The 20,761-nt window shown below is 44.8% G+C and overlaps 1 protein-coding gene across 2 annotated transcripts in view; it reads left to right on the top strand.

Annotated features, from left to right (window-relative positions):
• The window catches only part of ALPK1 (alpha kinase 1), a 153,131-nt gene that overhangs the window by 106,865 nt on the left and 25,505 nt on the right, over positions 1–20,761 (top strand). For both annotated transcript variants that reach the window (XM_075543912.1, XM_075543911.1), the window contains 5 exons: positions 7,837–8,035; positions 14,985–15,044; positions 17,894–17,980; positions 18,810–18,886; positions 19,844–19,939. In XM_075543912.1, coding sequence (XP_075400027.1) covers positions 7,837–8,035; positions 14,985–15,044; positions 17,894–17,980; positions 18,810–18,886; positions 19,844–19,939 — 519 coding nt within the window. The remainder of the gene's footprint in view (positions 1–7,836; positions 8,036–14,984; positions 15,045–17,893; positions 17,981–18,809; positions 18,887–19,843; positions 19,940–20,761) is intronic.

Here is a 20,761-nt window from a genome sequence, read left to right as displayed (position 1 = left end):
CCAACGGCAGCTCGCACGTGGGGGGCTGAGAAGGCTCCCTTTCGAGAGCCAGCTTCCCTCACCGAGGGCCACAGAGCCTGCTCCCCCTTTCCTGCTCGGTTCCAGTAACATCCCTCCTCGAAGTTAGTGAACAGAAGAAAGTGATGAAAAGAAATTGCAGGCTTAGCTGCTTGGGGAGATGTGTCTTTATTGTTGTTCAGTGTACAGCCCGTGGTTTCCTTTGTACTTTCTTGAAAATTCCTCTGCCGCTTATTTGAGGGGACTGTCCCTGCCTGGTGTTGCTCCTTGGGCATGCAGGGAATAAGGTTGCATTAACTGACTTCCTTTCAGTTTTTAAAAAATAAGGTGTTGTGCCCTGTATGGGCACCACTACATTACCCACCCATCCTCTCATCCTGAAGTAGCAACGACAATAGACATGGTCCACAGTGCGCAGTGGACATCACCAAGGAGCAGAGAAGTTAAATATTGTGGTTGCTAGGTGCCATTGAATGGATTCTGGCCCATAATGACCTGATGTACAACAGCACGAACCCTTGTACGCCCTGCACCACCCTCCCGATGGTTAGGTTTGAGCCTGTGGTTGCAGCCAGTGTCCACCCAGCTCACTGAGGGTCTTCAAAGTGTGTAAGATGAAATCTTGCGATCCTGGCTTCCAGGGAACCCTGGCCATATGTCTTCTAGGTCAGATCAGTCTGTCCTTTCAGCAGTCCATGAGCATTTCAATATTCTTCTCCGGCACCACCATTCAAGTGCATCCACTCTCCTTCAGTCTTCCTGATTCGATGTCCAACTTTCACATTCATATGAAGCAAGGCCTTGGGTCAGGCTTAATATATAACCTGACCCAAGGTTAAATATGAAGCAACTCTGCTGTCTCTACTTCTTTTATTTAATTTTTACTCTATCTTCTTGAACATGCCGTTAAAACTGTCAGTGTTGATCCGTTTTTCTCTGCAATGCGGGTTCTTTCATCCCTAGTAACTTTGACTCGATGACAAACATTTGCCATCTGACACTATGGTGGCTATCAACATAATGTGAATATCTTGTTTTTGCTTATAAATATTCTTAAACTTTGCTTTGAGGCTCGGTCAAGTTAGAAAACAATTTGATCTTTTCATGGTTTGCTATTAAAATTTTAGAGTAGGGCAAGTCGCCTTGCTCAGACTGCAATGTCAAAGACAAACTGACTGCGAACTAAGCTACTGCCATTGCCTTCTGACTCTGGCCCTTGCTGACGTTTTAACTTTGGGGAGTCACTTAGCTTCTTGGCCTCAGTTTCCTTATTGTGTTAGTCTGGGATGGCTAGAAAAACTAATTCATAGACACTCATGTGTGTATAAGAAAGAGCTTTATATCAAAGAGTAATATATTAAGAAACATCCCAGTCCAGTTCAGATCAAGTCCATAAGTCTGATATTAACCCATATGTCTGATACCAGTCTATAAATCCCTCTTCTGACTCATACAACACATGCAATGATGCTGAATACAGGAAGATCACAGGCCATTGGGTGGAAAGCCTTGTGGATCCAGTGGCAGTGGAAGCATCTCCACACTTGCATGGGTCTCCATGTAGCTCCATCAGCTCCAGGACTCTAGCGTAGCTCCATGTGTCTTGTCAGCAGGAAGATGAAGCAGAGAGTCTGTGTGTATCTGGCCTCCAGTGAGCTATTGATCTCTGTGGCACCTGCAAATGAGGTCATCAAGCTGCAACCTGATTGACAGGTTAGACCCCGCCCCCTTCGCAGGTTGACAGGAGAGTATGTCACTGCCACACTTAGCTTATTTCGATTTAGAGTTATTGTAAAATATAAAGGAAATAACAGATGTGAGTATATTTCATCAACCGAGTAGTACTGGCCAAACCCTCACAGCCATCCCGACTCAAAGCGATCCTGTCGGGCAGGGTAGGGCTCCCCCTCTTCGTCTCTGTGACTGCAGTGGGTTGCAAGAGTAGAAAGCCTCGTCTTTCTCCTGACTCTCCAAACGGAAGTCATTCGTGTTTGTCATATGGAAACGGTAGGAAGCCCCTCCAGAGAGAGGGACCCTGTCTTTCAATGTTGTGTCCTAAGTAGACGTGACTGTCACCAAGGGACGGAAACGCACAGCAGGAGGGAGCGTTCAGGGCCACCGCAGCACAGCACAGACGGGCGTCCTCGAGGCTTACTGGGGACCCTCCGAGGCTCGGAGTCACAAAGAAGGTGGCACACAGAGAGTCCTTCTTTCCAAGTAAAAGTTTTCAAATGCTTGACAGTGGTTGAAGGAAGGGGAAAAATCTGCCCTCCGCAACTGAGCTTGCCAAATAAAAAAACTAGATGAGGAGGCTGCAAAAGACTGGCGGGAAAAGGGATTTTCCATGGGCTTTTGGAAACCTTGTCATCTTTGTGTGTTTCTGGCTCTTACTCAGAGACCTGCATTAGTAGAGCTGGGCACACATAAATTCATCGATCTTGTTTTACATCTTTGAATTTATATTTTATGAATGTCCAAAACCAAAATAAGAAATAAAACTCACTGCCATCGAGCCAGTGCTGACTCATAGTGACCCCCTGTGAGTTTCTGAGCCTGTAACTGTTTACAGGAGTAGAAAGCCCAGTCTTTCTCCCTAGAAGCCAGTGGTGGTTTCGAACTGCTAACCATGAGGACCGCAGCCCAATGCATAACCACCCCACACCAGAGCTCAAATGGTTTAAAATTGTCTACTTAGGACACAACATTATTTTTCAACGTAATGGTCAACCTGTTAACTTCCTAATTGCAGTTTTAAGAATCTTGGTTTTAGCTCACTTTCCTTTGGTTGTAAAGAACAGAGACTCCCTCCGGAAAATTCCTGGTAAAGCGGGTTGTACATCCTTAAGAAGATACACGTGTGGCAGCAAAGAGACTTGTGCCCCGAGAAGAGCGCTCATGAAGAGATCCTCTGTCCTGGACCTTCAGTGAAACCCCTTACGTGGCTCAGCTGCACTCGACTCGCTGCTGCTACCTTCTGCTCTGCAGCACCTGGACGATGCTTTCTGGCTTTGGGTCCAGTGCTTGTTTCTTTCAAGCTGGCGCACAGAATCATGGGGCCAGCTATCCCTTCTCTACTCAGATTAGCCGTGATCTGGTGAGCTGCAGAGAGGATGAAGATATGTCAAGGTCAAGTAACAGAAAACAGACTGCGTAGAAGCCAGGCCCCGTGGACAGAGCAGCTTTCCTTGGAAACAGTTATGGGAGTCAGACAACAATTAAACGTTGCAGGGCATGGGGGGGGGGGGACTCCAATAAATTCCCACTGCTCTACTCATCCTGGATTCTGTGCAAATTGATAAATCCAACAAAAGAGATAGGCAGCCAAGAGATTGAGTATTATCTTTGTTACCAGTAAAGACTAAGATGAAGGAAATTTGAGTTAGGTTAGGGCAGAGGGGATTTGCTAACTGAAACTCAGAATGACTTCAATGTCCCACTTGGTTGTGGGACCTAGGGGCTGAAGCTGAATGCCCTGGGAAGCAAGGCTTATGATATGGAAACACTGAGTTATACCTCTGTCTCCTGGGGACAACTTGGTCCCAAGAGCGAGGAGAAGTGAAGCTGGGCATGTGCAGTTTACTCTTCCCAAATTTCCATTCCGATTAGCCACTTCAGCTCCCCTGTGGCACAGTGATGGGTGATGCAGAGAGGTGCTAAGAATACTGCAGCCAATGGAGCTCCTTCACATGGAAGGATCCCTGGTGGTATAATGGGTTGCACCTTGGGTCAGCAGTTCAAACCCACAAGCCACTCCATAGAAGGATTGACAAGATTTATAGCCACAGATACCTTAGGGAGTCATTCCCCCTTGGCTGTCTACGGTTCCTATGGCCCAAATGGACTAAATGGCAATGGGCTTCTTTGGTTTTCAACCAGAAGAAAGTAGAAGATTTCCCCTAACATTTGGCATCCCCTTTTCCGTGAGAATAATTACTCCTTCAGAATGAAAGCATACACATGCATGCAGATTGCTGTTGTCCTCATTTAATAAGAATTTCTTTTAGGTTAAATGCTTTTAACAAGCTAAGCAAGCATCTATTGGAGGGGGTAAAGAAGAGGCATTATTAATGTTGCTTCTCATAATTACTACCCTGTGAATAGGGATCTATGTCTCATGGGTGTCACCATACCTCATCACACTGAAAAAGTAAAACCAGAAATCCGACCTCAGGGGAGTCGGCAGGGCAGAAACTCTCGTGGGCTGCATGTCAAGGTGGAGAAGATCTGCGAATCGTCCTTGAAACCTAAACGAGCTGTCGTAGGGCCGGGTTTTGAGAAGCGGAGTTATTGTTCCACTGTACACAGATCCTCGTCCTTTCCAAGTTGTTCAATTAAACTCGGCTTCGACCGGCAACTGCCAACAGCGCTTAGTGCACGGCACGGTGTGGCCAACCACATTCTCATCGTGATGTGCTGTGTGCACCAGGCTAGCGATGCACAGACCCGCCAGCTTGTTCACACAGAGGGCAGAGGGCAGAGCCAGGGTGGTAGAAGGGAAGAATTCTTTCGTTCCCTGTAGGAGACCCAGGTTCAATTCCCACCAGGGTCCATCCTGCCCAGTGAGAACATGGAGTGAGGGCCACAGCTGAACTCAGCTGCTACACAAAGGAGAAAGAGACTACATTTGTAGGCATGTGCCATCCTCTGTCCTGCTCCGCCCTATTTTGACACCCACCATCCCTCCGAAGGTCTTTACTTCTTTGTTGCGTTCACTAATGAGTTGCAGGGTTCGCACAGAACCGACGGACACAACTCGCGATTATGAGGGTTTATTTAGGAGCGTGAACACGTTACGAAACGGTAAGGATGCCGTTCACTTGCCTGCAGCACGTCTTCCCAGCCAGGCTGCCAGACATGTCGCTGGGCCTCAGCCTTTCAGCTACCTACTCTGTGGCCGCTGCTCGGTGGGTCAGGCAGCCCTCCTGTCACCCTGCCTCACAGTCACAGAAATGCGGCTCTGGCCTGTCTCCTGGTCTTGGTGCTTCAGCCCCCTGCTGCCTCCACTACTTTAGGCAGGGCGTGTGTGTTCTACACTGATAGCTCTTCTTTCTTTGGGGCCAAAGGGTGTTTTGCCTCCTTCTGAAATGGCTCTCTTATGCGCAGAGAACTGGAAGAACTGACCAATCCCTCACTGGAGTCCTTTGCACTTTATTTGCATGTCCCACTAAGGCGACTGGAGGAAATTACAAAGGCTAGGGGTAGAAAAGCCATACGGAGTGAGTGGACGACCCTGCCCACAGTCACTGACACTCCATCCGTACAGACTTACATGCCACTGCAATGCTAAGCAGAGCTTAGCAGAATTCACAGGCAAAACGGACTAGGAAAAAATACTTGGTTATATACTTCTAGTCACTGAGAACGAAATGAAGCACAACCATCCAGTCCACAACGTGTCTACCCTGTGGATGGGGCGGGTCAGGCCAGCGCTTGGTTGTGTTGTGCATGGGGTCCCATGGGCCCAGGCGACTCCGTGAGAGCTAACCTCAAGAACAGCGTGGCAATGACGCCCATGGCATTTGGACGTCGACCTCCTTTGCTGCAATCCCACCTGTAGTTACAGATCAGATAACCCTGGACAAGTCACTGACCCTTCTCGTCAAATGTTTCCTGATAATAGTAAAAGTTGCCTCTCGGGACAGTTGAGAGAATTGAGTGAATTAACAAATGCAATGGACATAGCGCCGTGCCTGGTACATGAGGGTGCCCACGAAGTGCTACTGCTGATAGTTATGAGGGGAAGAAAGCAACGCTTTGGGTCCTAGCCTCCTGGTAAGAAAACGGGCAGTGCTGATAAAGCTGACTAAGCTGAGTCTGCATCAGCTGCATGGGCAGGAGCGGAGCCAGCCCGAGGGAAGGGGCAGTGTCTGCCTCAGACTTGCCTGACTGGAAATTGGGGCACCACGGCTACATGGTGCTGAGTCAGACACTGATCAAAGTGGCCGAAAGTTCCAGAGTCATTCCTATGAACTTTTCTAATCTGCAATCGTGTATGGATCCCAATGACAGCCCTCTTCCCAACTCTAAATGATGCCTTGATCTGCCACCCACTGTGATTTTATGGCAAATTTCTTTTGTTTTCCATACACTGTAATGAGTTATGTGTCTGTGAACCCTTTGGATGCTGTGTCAGTCTAGGGAGACTAGAGGAATAAACTCATAGACACTTGTATGTGTATAAGAAAGAGCTGTATATAAAAAAGAAATTGTACATTGAGAAAACATCCCAGCCCAGGCCAGATCAAGTCCATTAAGGCCGCCGACATGAGCCCATATCCCTGATACCAGTCTATACATCCTTCAGACTCGTGCAACACATGTGATGATGCTGAATGCAGAAAGAAAGATCACAGGCCAGTGGTGGAAAGTCTTATAGATCCAGTGGTGGTGGAAGCATCTCAGCATTGGCATGGGTCTCCACGTGGCTCCTCCAGCCCCAGGGCTCTGGCTCTATCAGTGTGTCTCCATGTGGCTTGTCAATCGGAATGTCTTGTAGGGAGTGAGTGTGTGTCCTGCCTCCAGTGAGCTATTTATCTCCCTAGTGCCTCTGAATGAGGCCATCAATCTGCGACCTGACTGACAGGCTAACCTCCATCCTTTCACTCTTAATAGTCTCAAGTTAACAGCAGATTATGTTGTTACAGATGCCATTATGGCCTCATGCTGGTTGTCTCCCTCATGATGCTTTGTCTTTGTCCTATTTAAGACTTAAAAAGGTGATTTGTATAGAATGTATCTGAATTTAGATCTTTTTTACACTAGAACAGAACAAGCAACTGCAGGAGATGGAGCAACATCAGCAGGCAGAAAGAGGGAGACCAGATGGGTGAATGGCAATGGAGAAGGTGGGGAGAAAGTGGGGAGAGTGCTGGTACAATGAAGGGATCACAACTGAGTTCATAAAAGAGCTTGCATACACTGTCAAATAGGAGACTGCATTCCCCTATAAACATTGACCCAAATAGAAGGTGGAAAAAATAAGATCAAAAGTTTTTCCATAAAGATTTGCTTTCTGTCTACTTTCACTCTGTTCCACTCTCATTGCCTGCCTGTTTTCTTCTTTTGTTTATGAACTAAAAATGATAATATAAACTCAAATTTACAATGTTACCTTACAAGTCTCTATTTATCCCTGATTAAAATGTAGGCAAGAAAGACAGCACAGTTTTGTTTGATGAACGGATGTGGTACAGTCTCCTAGAGGAGTGATAATGGAAGGAAGCCAGCAGCGCAGCCGTCTGTCAGTGTGGTCTCACTGATGTTGAGAACGAGAGACGGGAAGGAGGGAGGAAGGGAAGGGAAGGTGAGGCAAGCATCCAATTCGTGTCTAAGTGTACACCAAAGTACAGAGGAAGTTCTGGAAGAATCTCTCCCAAACTGTTATCAGAAGAGAGTAGGGATAAAATGAGGCAAGAGGGGGGAAATGGCTAAGCAGTAGAAGAGGAAGGGAAACTTCATTTTTACTCTGCACACTTTCGAACCGTTTGCATTGCTAGCACGGGAAACACGTGTTTATCATCTACACAGCATTTCAGAACTGCAATGGGAGCGAGAAAATGAGTGAAATACTGGGCCTCACAATTCACATTTAAAAGTTACCTCCCACCCCCCCCACCCCACCCCCCACCCACCCACCCCACCGCCTTTTGGTCCAGTCACTTCATCAGATCTATTTCTTCAGTTTTTGTTGTTGTTGTTAATGTTATTTTTAATGAAAATACCTAAAAGGTGGAGCTCGGTCCTCAGACTGCCTTGGTCTTCCTGCTGGGCAATATTTCTATCTGGTTAGGGATGTTGTTTGGATGTTCGTTCCTTCAGGAGTCCCTGAGAGCCTCCATCCAGGCTCAGGACTGCGCTACGGCGTCGGCTCTTGTGTTCCTCATGGACCGCTTCCTGTACGGGCTCGATGTCTCCAGCAAACTCCTCCAGGTCTCCAAAGGTCTCCACAGGCTGCAGCCAGCAACACCGATTGCTCCGCAGGTGGTTATTCGCCAAGCCCGAATCTCTGTCAACTCAGGTAGGCTCCCTCCTGCTGGCCTCCCTGCTGGCCCGCAATGGTTGTCTCTCTTCAGCTTCCCTTCCCTTGGGAGCTACTTGACTTCTGAGGGGAGTCCTTGTGGCATCCTAAGGGCCCCCGAGTACCATCTTTTCAAGCCTCCTTTCCTCCTGCCCCCACCCTGCCTCCATACCCGTGCACCCGCCTCTTTGCCAGTACAAAGGCCCTGGCATAAAGAGTGTCAAAGCCAAAAGCAGGGGAGAAAATTGTGAAAGGGTGTGGAAAATACTAATTGGAGCTTTTGTCCTCTAACAAGTCTGTCCTGCTGCTTTCAAACAGGGGCATCTGAATTGCTATACTTCTGACCAAGAACTTTTAAAAAGCGTATTAGAATTCTGCTATTTTCTCTTTGCTCCCCTGTCTCTTTTCTATGGGGCCCCTTGACTGGACTAACAACAGAACTGACAAACCTACTGAAGTAATTTTTTTTTTTTACCACTTAGAACATCAGTACAGTGCCTGATTAGATCTTAAAGTATCTTTTTTTTTCTCCCTTAATGAGGCTGGCATTCCAGCCTAGCATCTAGTTTGGAAGAGGCTTGCAAGGGAGGGGAGGCTATGATATTGGTATTATGACAAAATCCACTTCTGTAGAGCCCTTGTATAATTTAAATTAAAAATAACCATTATGTTTACAAATATGCAGCCTTCTATGATTGATTCCACGAGGGAGAGACTAATGAATTAAATAAAAACATCATGAAATCTTAAAAAGCAAGTTGCATCTCCCCAAAAACATAGGACTCATCCAGCTGTCGGTTGGTGTTAACCATTGCTATTGTTTTCAATCACCAACTATCTGTCAGTTTGCTGACACGTGGACTGCTATAGTGCTGGCCAGTATTTCGACGCTTGGCAGGTCACCCATGGTGGACAGTTTCAGCAGAGCTTCTAGATAAAGACAGACCTGAAGGAGACAGTTGGCAATCCAGCTCCTAATATGAACCAGTACAAACCCTATGGATCACAACAGAACTGGTTTCTGATGGTACTGATCCCCAGGAGCCCTGGTGACCATGGCGGATTACAAGCTGGGCTGCTTAATAAGACTGGGCTTTTAGATGTATTTCAGAGGAAAAGTTAGAGGGAAAAAAGGCTCAGACTTCCAAATCCATCAACATGGAGGTTGGAGCCATTGTAGAATCTTCTGCCTCTAACACATAGAACTGGTGTATTTTAAGAAAGAGAGAGAGAGAGAGAGAGAAAAGAATCATTGCCATCGAGTTGACTCTGAGTTGCAGCAAGCCTCGTGTGTTAAGATTTACAGGAGCAGCTCGCCTCCTCTTTCTCCCACAGCGCAGCTTGTGGATTTGAACCGCCGACCTTACAGTTAGCAATCCTACCTACTTGACAGAGCCTTAAGGGCTGCTGTTGGTGTATTAAAGAGAAATTGTGTCATGTCGTGAGTTGTCAGACATAACAAGTTGTTCAAAATCAGAGTATTCAATAAATGCTCCTGGCACAGTGGTCAACTAGGCGACAACACCATGGCTATACGGGGTTGTCTATAATCCCATGGGAAGGGGGGAATGGACTGTCCCTTAGTTTCTCATAGGGGACCAGAGGAGTAAATCATTTGTATAAAGTTAGATCCCTTAGAGGGCTGAATAGGCTAAGAAAAAGGGCCTCTCTCTGTCTGCCCCGAGATGTGGCAAGAGAGACTTTTGTTTGCTCTGAGCTTTGGGGTGAAAACAAAAAAATAATAAATTTCTTGAAAAAGAAATGAAAATTCCAAGTCATTGTTAAGTATGGGTCAATCTGAATGTTTCCTACTCAAAACAGGAGCAATACCCAGGTAAATAATTCAGAAAAAAAACCACAAAAAAGTTCAGGACCCAAATCTCTGAGGCCATGTGGAAAGGTACACTCTCAAGCAGTGGAATCAGTAGCGGGTGGTAGAGTGTGGGGTCGTGGGAGCAGTACAGAGGGACTACATTCCCTGACACCGTCCCACAGGAAACACCACAGTGAACCCCGATCCACAGAGGCGGCGGCCGGAGGCAGGCCGGCAGTGCTAGGGGAGGTGTCGTCCCCAACAAGCAGTGGCATCACTGGAATTGATTTCACCTGCCACTCAGGGTCACACCTCACATCGTCCCTCACAACACCCTCCTCTGAGTGGCTCGGAGGGCCGGTGCCATGGTCCATGGGAGAGAGGAGGGCTGACAGAGAGCTGTCACTGTGGGCAGGGCCAGGAGGAATGAGACCAAACAGCAAGATGCCTGGTCCTGCACCAGGGCAGCCAGGCTGCTTCACTCACGGTTGGAGGAAATGATTTGCTGCCCACTCAGGCCCAGGAAGGAGCGGGGGATTGTGGGTAGTGTGACAACAGGAGTTACTGCACCAGGTAACACAACTTCTTGTGATGTCACTGCTCTTGTGAAAGAAGCCCTGCGTGGCACAATGGTTCACACGCAACAACTAGCCGACAGGGGTTGTTGGCATCCACCAAGTTGCTCTGTGGGAGAAACATCACTCTGTGGGCCAGTTCTGCTCGCCCACCTGGGGCACTTTGAGTCAGAAGCTACTCAAGGGCCGGGCAACAGCGGCGATAATGGGAATTCCACAGGAAAATGACCTTGGTTGTTGATGGGCTTATGGTTTGTTTGTTTCTTGCCATTAAATCAGTTCGGATTCATGGCAAACACATCTTAGTGAGGAAGACAGGCAATAAGTATTCAAATCATTGAACTCCATGGTGTGTTTCCTGCCAGGAAGGGCTAAGGAGAAATAGCAGAGAAACCAAAAAGGAAGTGCCAGTTTTTAGTTATTGTCTGCTTCATACCAAAGCACCCCAAAATGTAATAGCCTAAAACAACAATTTAATCCTAGTTCATATTCTGGCAAAAGCAGTTTGTCTCTCCCACATGGAAAGTACCCTTGGCGAAGAAAAGAAAATGCCCTTGTCATCTCAGGCCACTCTTTGGAATATTCTGGTCATTGTCCGTGCCATCGTTTCTTCTTGTCTTTTGAGTTTCTGTACACTCAAGAACAAGTTTCAGACTCTCTTCCGACCTCCACTTTGGGCTCTTTTTTATTCCCTGTCTCGTTAATATATTTTGCTTTCTTCATGTGTGTTGCTATTGATGTCTTCCCACTATTCGCCTGCTCTTTGGTCTTCAGTGTTCAAGGCATCAGACCTGTTTTGAGAGAGTCTTTGAATTCAAGTGAGATATATTCTGAGTTAGACTTGTTTCAGTAATCTCAGCTCCACCCTGAACTTGCATATGAGCAAATAATGATCTGTTTCGCAAGCAGACCCAAGCCCGGTTTTGGCTGCTGATGCTGAGCTTCATGGTCTCTTCCCAGAGTAGACAACTTGATTCTTGTGTGTTCTATCAAATGAGGGCCACTTGGATTGTCACTGTGTCTGTTGTTGAAATAAGATCTTTGTAATGAAGAAATCTTTGGTCTTGAAAAATTTTTCCTGGTCTTTCAAAATTCTGTGATCTCCGGCATTGTTTTCTATCATAAAGGCCTTATTTTCCAATTACCGATCCTTTCTGTCTGTCCAACTGTCACATTCCAACCACCACTAATTATCAATGTGCCTTGATTGCATGCTTGATCAAGTTCAGACTGATGAAACTGGTACAATATTTCAGTTTCTTCAACATTGACTTTAGCGGTTTGTGTATAAAATTGAGTAATGGCTGAATAATTGGTTTTCCTTGTTTAGACCCTATCCTATCACAGACAGCAATATGCTTGAAGATAAATCTTGAAATGAGGGTGTCAGACTGGGCACAATTCCTGCACTGTTTTTCCAGTGCTGCCCCCCCCCATAGTGCTATGGGCCCGTGAGGGGACATCATCATGTCTCATGGTGGGGCCGGCCCTGCAGTCCTCTCTGAGCATTGGCTGCTCTCAGCAGGGATGTCATCCTCAAGGCTTGGTGGGCCAGGATGTGGGTCTCTCTCTCTCTCTCTCTCTCTCTCTCTCTCCTTCTCCCCCTCTTTGTTTCCTCCCGGGTGGTCTGGGCAGACCTGCCAGTCTCCATAGGCTTTATCTTCAGCCCTGTCCTCTGTAGTGCATTCTTCTGGGGCAGCGGTTGATGTAGCTGGGATTGGAGCTGCCCCCCAAAGCCCTCTGTTAGTTCACTACTTCATGCCAGTATGTTGCCCTCAATGCTTTGGGCACCAGGTTGAGGTCTGGTCCCTCTCTCCCTTTCCTGTGGAGACATAAACAATCTAACCAACCCCCCACCCCACACAAAGGGAGTGCCAAAGAGCAAGCAAGGGAAGCAAAGCAATGAAGTTTCTGAGGAATTCTGATAATAGACTTCTGACTCAGAAAGCAGGGCTTGGCACCTCATCAGACTCGATCCAAAAAAGACTCAAAAGGATCAAAAGGCGGGTCTTTTTATAGGCTCCCCCCCCCCACCCCTTCTCTTTTTTTTTCTATATGAGAGAGGCAGGATAAACAATATAAGATAGGCAGGATAAACAATCCCGGGGAGCAAATAATGGAACCAACAGTTCCTTGGGGACATGGGAGAGGAGGAGCCAGGGGAAAGGGAGGGGGAGCCAACAAACCCAAGGAGAAGGGAACAACAAGAGATCTAAAATTGATGGCAAGGAATGTATAGAATGCCTGGTGGGGTTTGATCTAGGGCAATATAACCTAGAGAAATTATGAGAGCTGAATGAAGGTTGAACATGATTGTGGGACAGGAAGAAAGTAAAAGGAAATAGAGGAAATAATTAGGAGGCAAAAGACATTTATAGAGGTAGAAATATAGGTATGCATATATGTAAAATATCAATATATGATGATAGGGATATAAGTCTATGCACATATATTTATATGTTAAGTGTTAAGGAAGCAGATGGACATTTGGCATCTACTCAAGCCCTCCTTTAACGCAAGAACACTATGTTCTAATAACCTGGCATTATGTGATGCCTACCTTCCAGACACGATTGCTAAAGATGGGTACAGAAGCTAATGTGGTGAAGAAAGCTGATGGTTACTGACTGTTAGATGATATGATGTCTGGGGTCTTAAAGGCTTGAAGTTAAACAAGTGGCCATCTAGGAGGGAAGTAACAAAGCCCACATGGAAGAAACACACCAGTCTGTGTGATAACGAGATGTCAATGAGATCAGGCATCAGAAGAGCCAAAACAAACAATTACATTAATGCGAATGAGGAGGGTTGGAGTGGCGCCCCAAGGCCCATCTATAGACAATTGTACATCCTTTCACAGAAGGGTCTCAGGAAGGGACACGTCAGCCAGAGTACAGTATAGCAGCAAGGAAACACACAACATTCCTCTAGGTCTTAATGCTTCCGCACCTTTATTATCATGACCTAGTTCTACCATATAAATCTGGCTACACAGGAGCCATGTACACTGGTATAGATAAAAGCTCTCGACACACAGAATCCAGGACAGATAAATACCCTAGGAACAGTAATGGGAATAACAATACCATGAGGGTAGGGGGAAGGTAGAGGGAGAAGGGGGACTGATCGCAATGATCAACCTATAACCCCACCACCCACCCCTGCCTGAGGGGGATGAACAATAGAAATGTGGGTGAAGGGAGATAGAAGATGGTATAAATTTTGAAAATAATAATTTATCATTTATCAAGGGGTCACAAGGGTGGAACTGGGGAAAGGGAAGGGAAAAAAGATGACCTAATACCAAAGCCTCAAGTAGAAAGAAAATGCTTTGGAAATGATGATGGCAACATATGTACAAATGTGCTTGGTACAATGGATGTATGGATTGCTATAAGAGATGTAAGATCCCTCAATGAAAAATGAGAAGAGAAAAATACAAAAGCAAACAAAATCAAGAAATGTCCTTTTTGATAAGCAATATGGCACCATTTCTCTGGAATTTATCCCACTTAGCAGAGTCAACCATGTGATTGCCTGACTCAGAATGGCCAACACCAGCCTATTTCACCTCATGAATGCCTAAGACTCCAGTCTTCATGCGTTCCCATTCCTTTCAACCAGCCAGGACAACTTTCAGTCTTCCTGGATTCATATACTGTACATTCCACATTCCAGTTATTAATGGGTGTCTGTAGCTGTTTCCTTATCATTTGGAGTCAAGTTCTGTCAGCAAATGAAGTTCCGTGCACAACTCTACCTTGAGGATCAGCTCTGCCTCAGTTAGATTAGGAGTGCCTTCCGACTGAAGGGCTCATCACCAGCACGGTACCTGACAATGCTCCACTGTTGCCACACATTTTGGGTAGCTAATTCCTCAGAAGTGGATGACCCATTCCTTCTTCATAGTGTGTTTTCCATCTGAAAGCTCTGCTAAAACTTGTTCATGATGGGTGATTTTGCTGGTATTTGTAGCACCAGTGGCATGACCTCTAGTGTCCTGGTAACATGCAAGGCACAGTCTGATAGACAAGTGATGGGTTCACCACAATGTCCACAGTTATCTAAAATCCAACCAGGTGTATGTCTCCTAGTCCTCCTGTTCCATAGACTCTGCATAGTCCTTGATGAGATGCATACCATTAGTTACTAGTCCTAGGTTCTAATATCCATTGCAATGGCTACACAAATTCACGGACAAAATTTATGAGTAAAGGGCTTATTTAGGAAGTTAACCAATTGTAATGCCTGTGTGAAATGCTCGGGGTAGTTGTTCACCAGGACATATTACAAAACATTTTGGTCTGCTAATAAATACCCAAAGGGGCATTGCACTTGGATTTAAGCTTTAACCCAAAGGCATTCCACTCCAGTTCCATGGGTCAATAAAGTTAGCTCCATGAATTAAGTGCCCAAAGACACCCCACTCCAGTAAGCTTCAGGCTGAAGGCATTCAGCTCCACTCGCATGAGTCAGCAAGCCCCACTTCCTGAACTGGTTGTGTGGCATTTGAAGGTTTTGTGTTGGGGTTGGCTGGTTGAATTTTGCTTTGTCTTTTCAGGGAAACTTTTAAAAGCAGAGTATATTCTGAGCAGTCTAATAAGCAACAATGGTGCGACAGGTAAGAAACATCTATTTATTAACTGTGGCTTGTACCCTCAGGCCGTACCAGACTTCTAGTTTAAGAATAACTCAGGAGGAGACATCTGACAATGTAATATATGACAAAATAATAATAATTTATGAATGATGAAGGGTTCATGAGGTAGGGGGGAGTGGGAGGGAGCGGGAAAATGAGCAGCAGATATTAAGGGCTCAAGTAGAAGTCAAATATTTGAGAATGCTGATGGCAACAAATGTACATATGTTCTCGACACAACATATATATATGGATTGTGATAAGAATTGTATGAGGCCCCAGTAGAATGATTTTTAAAAAAAGAAATAACAAGGAAAAAAAAAGAATAACTCAATGACCTAATAGCTACTGAGGATGAGAGGCACCCAGAACCACCTGGGCCGGACTTGGCCACTGGTGAGTGCTGTCACTTTGGTCAGGCAGCATTTCCGCCTGGCTTCCCTTCTTTTCCGTGTGTTAAGGCTGCTAATACCATTTGATTGGAGAGTGTGTCATCTAATGGAAAGAAGCAGTTAGAGCAAGTAATTCTGTGGGCCTTGGGAGGGGCTCTGTTCCCAACTTAAAATCACTGTGTTTAGGAATACACGGCTCAGAGTTAAAAGAGTAAGTTTAATGTATTTAAAGCTTTTGGAAATAAATTTGGTTTTGCAATATAAAAATCTCTAGAAAAAGATTATTTTGAAATGAATGTCCTCTCAACATTTAAGTAAACATGGAAGGAACCCATTCCTGAAAGCTGGGTCACAATTTCACATTTCTGCTATCTCTCTGAATGTCTGGGCATTTACATGGACATTTTTTCCAGTAAGTGGAACACAATTGACAGTAGGACATTTAAGCTCAGTACAAGTAGACATTAGGCCCGATCTCCTTGAAGCATGTGGACGTTTCTAGTAGTGATACTGTTCGGAACAGAAATATTGACTGCACACACCTCACTGGTGGCCACCCCAACTAACCTATAGTAGGCATATGTTTATATGCTTCCCATCTACTATGTCACACACACACACACATACACTAAAATCTAGGAAGAAATTAAGAAGGTGATATAACAAAGACTAATGAATGTGGGTGTAATAAAATCTCCAACTCTCTCTTTGGTGTTTGACTGCTGATAGCCTTTCGCCCAATCCTTCTCTTCCTCTGGCTCCACGTCTGGGCAAGCTGATCAGAAAACACCCCACCTGTGAAATTAGTCTGTCATAGAAGGGCAAACATCATATGAGACCACTGCTATATTTTTTTAATCAGAAAAGACTCTACAGAAATAGACCTTGATGGTTGCCAAGAGTGTAAGGGGAAGGTTACTGGGTGAATATACAGAAGTTAACTGGGATGAAGGGGGCGGGACGCACAGCACGAGGGAGAGGACAAAAGGACGGAAACAAACCAAGTCACTGGGGGGTTGGTAGCTTGTCAATTACAAACTAATGATGTAATCCGCAAACCCTCATATAATATCCAATAATGTTGAAGGGGGGAAATAATGTAAAAATATTTCATGACTGTTTTTCACTTTTATTGACTTTTATTTCAAGATTAATTTACTTCCAAGTGATAAGTTGTTGCTTCCAGTCTCTCCTGGGATGGCTTTTTTTTCTGTGCAGCCTCCTCTTCTGTTCCTCTTCAGTCAGGATCATTTCAGTGTATGGATTGATCCAACCATGAGCTCTGTTAGTCCGGTGGTGCATGTCAGGGGGGTTGTTCACCTGGATGCGCCCCATGACCAGAGAATCCACGTCTAAACCCTTCAGTTCAACAGGACTCTTGGCATTTTTAAGCAGGTGCTACAAAAATTGAGCATTCTTTTTGGTCCACCGACCTTGGGTCCAACCCCACTGTTTGGTCTGGGCACCCCTACGAAGTCCACCATTGTAATGTCAGAAGGGCAAGTGACATCTTTCAAATACTTAGCATACCCTGATGGCCGGGGAAGTTTTATGGGTGTCCTTATAATGGATCCAAAGATTTGACCCTCTCAATTTGCATGATTTTGTGGGGTTTTCTGCCTCAATTGAGTAGTGAGCCATTTTGACAGATCACCTCAAGCCGCCATGGGAAAAGGATCAGGTGAATGTTTTTACATTTGTTGTTTTATACATGTTGACATATTTTGGATATTTAGGTTAAAGTATATTCTTAAAGTTAGACAGAAACCTCAGCCAAGCTTTCAAAAACTGCTATTCCAGCCCCACCTCCTGACCACTGTAAAACCCAGAGCCACTCGCTCCTCACCTTTGTTCAGGTCCAATAGAATGACTGCCCTCTCTCCCCAGGAAACCTCATTGTGTGAGTGATAAATCCTCATGCCTTTTTGGTGTGTGTGCAGTCATCAGACTTGACATCCCTGCCAGTTTTAGATGTCACACCCTCCATGAAGCAACCACAAGATGAGTGAGATAACACTGTTATCTTCTTAATCAACTTGATGGGACTTGGGAGGCGATTGCCTTGATATTGAGACTTGAAGCCAGTGAAGGAGCTGGCCTCTCAAGGAGCCAGAGAAAAGAGAATCTGAGGCGGAGGTAACAGCATGTACAGAGACCACGGGGAAGACCTCTTACTACTACAAGGACCACAAATGAAGTCAGGGTGAAGAAAGCACAGTGGCAAAGGATGAAGAGTTGGAGACCAGTTGGGAAATCGTCTGGTAGGGTTTGTGAGCTGTGGCAAAGTTTGAACTGGATCCTTCCTGGAGAGAAGAGATCATTTCTGAAATCTGTATCACATATACTCATGAAGGCATCTACCAGAGTTTTCATTTGACAAACCACTTCTTCAATAATTCAAGGCCAAAATTAGTTTTCTGTCTCCATGCTTTATTTTAGGTACCTGGCTGTACAGAAATGAAAGTGACAAAGTCCTGGTGCAGTCCGTTTGTATACAAATCAGAGGCCAGATTCTACAAAAGCTAGGTACATTTCATGAAACATTTATTGTTCCAGAGGTTCATTTATAAAGTCTGACCAATAGATTTTACTGTGGAATTTTCTTCCTGTATCTGATCCATCTCCATTTTCCTTAGTTTCTTTGTCCAAAAGGGAATAGCATCTAAGATTTTGTAGTTTAATGAAAATTAATACAATAGCATATTTTCTACTGATATATGCCCTAAGACCTTCGGCATGACTTCTAACCTCTGACTCTCAGTGGGATATGGTTATGTCTCACTCTAAACCCAAGGCCTTCACTGATGGGTATTCAGAGAGTTTTTTAAGCCAAGTTTGCAGAACCCGACACGTGCTTTAAAATGCAAATAAAGTGTTGAGCAGTTTTTAGAGGATGGAAATTGGTACTCTTGTCCACAGTGGAGACCCTTCTCACTGTTTCCCAGTGTCTGTGTGAAGCAAGCTGGGGAAACAGACTGCTCTGTCCAGCTAATTCAGCCTGGAGTTCTCCTAATAGGATCCAGTAAGTCTGCTTTCTGTAGTCACCTTCATTTTCCAGGGTTTTCTTTCTTTCTCCTCTTTCTTGCCTTTCTTTTCTCTTCTTTTTCCTTTTAATTAGCAAACCCAGCCTGCAGCCCTTCCCTCTCCCAGGCCAGGTGGAGAGAATTGGGGGTCTGCCCCGGGGCATCCTCAGAATGTGTACACCAGCTGGACCGCAGGCTGGGTCGGCAGAGTCTGAATGGTGGGCGGGCCTTGCTGGGCTTCGGATCCATAGATGCTTTCTAATAGGAGAGCAGTGATACCAGCAGTTTCTCCCCTGTCTCACAGCTCGCTCTCTCGCTCTCTTTCCCCCCAGGAATGTGGTACGAAGCTGCAGAATTAATATGGGCCTCAATCATAGGCTATTTGACACTTCCTCAGCCCGACAAAAAGGTTATTTATTCTATAGTACCTTCTTCTCCTTTTCTATATTTGTCTCTGAATGATATTCTCATTTTTAATATAATTCAGTTTATTGTTATTAATTTCATTTGTCCTATTTTTATTTATTTTGCATAAGCAGGAGGTGAGAGACCTGAAGTAACTTTCTTCTCTTTTCTGCTTATATCTAGATTCTGAGTATATATTTCTGTTTGAAACTAGTTATGTATTGATCTGTAGCTGTCCATTCTTCTATGTTTTTTTTGGGGGGGAGTACATTTGCTTTTTGTTTGATTCCAAAGCCACATTGCTTTATGTAAAATTAATACGAGTCTTATTTTTCCTTGGGTTGAATGGGAAAGTAAATATTTTAGTCACATTTTATTTATTGTTTGTTTGCTGGTTGGTTGGTTTTCAATCCAAATGGAATTAATTTTTATTGGTTTTTAATTTTTAAAACAAAAACGGGTTTTTTGCACATAATCAACATAATGCACTATTCAATAGTTCCATCATATAAATAAGAGTTGTATAATCATGGCTACAGTCAATTTTAGAGTGTTTTCTTCTTTCTTATACTCATTGTATGCCTTCTCCATTTCCCCCCAACTTTCCTTGCCAGACACCCAAGAAACCATTCGCTCAGTTATTGTCTTTGTTGATTTACTTATTCTGGATATCGTAGAGAGAAAAGCATACAACAACAACATTATAAAAGTAAAACAGAAGAAAACCTCCAAACCAGAACAAATTTTAAATAGGCCAAAGGGGAGATCAAATGATAAAGTGTTAAATTTTAACCTACCTGCATCTGCAATAATCCACTTCACAATGCCCTCTGCCTGAGAGCATGGCTGTTCACACCACTGGTCCATGGCCAGAGGGGATTCGCTGGAGGCTTCATCATGTGTTCAAACAGTAATGAACTAAAAACCCCTAATGTATGTTTTGCTTGTGTTTCCCTTACAGGGCATATCCACATCACTAGGCATATTGGCTGATATCTTCGTTTCCATGAGCAAGAAAGAGTATGAAAAGCTTAAAAACAATCCACACATTAACTTGGTAATTATCACATGTCGGAAACTAGATGCAGCGTGGCATCTCCTACAATGCTGTCCAGGTTATTAGTCAACGGTTTTCTCTTCAGGGGTCAGGGAGCACTGGGTGACAGCATCTACAGAGATGGCCCCTATGTGTCCTGTGGGGGTTATCATTCCTACAGAATCAAACACAGAGAGGGTTCTCCAAAATAGGACTGACGAAGATTGAATGAATGAATAGCACAGAAATGATCAATTCTTTTAACCCCGCTTACTTTTCTTCAAATGACCACAAAATCCTGTTTCTAAATTTGGACCATCTCAATTCTAAAGTAAAAGAGTAATTATTTTAAAACTTTAATCATCACTTGCTCACATCAGAGCATCATCCCTTGTTCCAGGTTCTTGTCCATGAAAATAATGACTTATATTTATAGATTGCTTTATGGTTTAGAAAATGTGTGTGATATATACAAAACCTACACCAAAATTTTAAAAAACCCTTATAAGAGAGAACTTGTATATTGAGAAAACATCCCAGCCACGTCCAGATCAAGTCCATAAGTCCGATATGACCCCATATGTTGATAAGAGTCCATAAAGCCCTCTTTAGATTCCCGCAGCCATGCAATGATGCTGAATGCAGGAAGATCACAGGCCAGTGGGTGGAGGGTCTTATGGATCCAGTAGCGGTAGAAGCAGCTCAGAACTGGCACGGGTCTCCACGTGGCCCCTCCAGCTCCAGGAATTTGGCTCCATCAGTATATCTCCATGTGGCATGTGATCAGGACGACGAAGTAAAGAAAGAGAGAGCGAATCTGGCCTCCAGTGAGCTGCTTATCTC

This window comes from Tenrec ecaudatus, chromosome 3 (assembly GCF_050624435.1).
Source record: "Tenrec ecaudatus isolate mTenEca1 chromosome 3, mTenEca1.hap1, whole genome shotgun sequence".
NCBI lineage: Eukaryota > Metazoa > Chordata > Mammalia > Afrosoricida > Tenrecidae > Tenrec > Tenrec ecaudatus.
The sequence above is the reverse complement of the archived record's forward strand: the minus strand, read 5'-3'. Positions and strand labels throughout refer to the sequence as shown.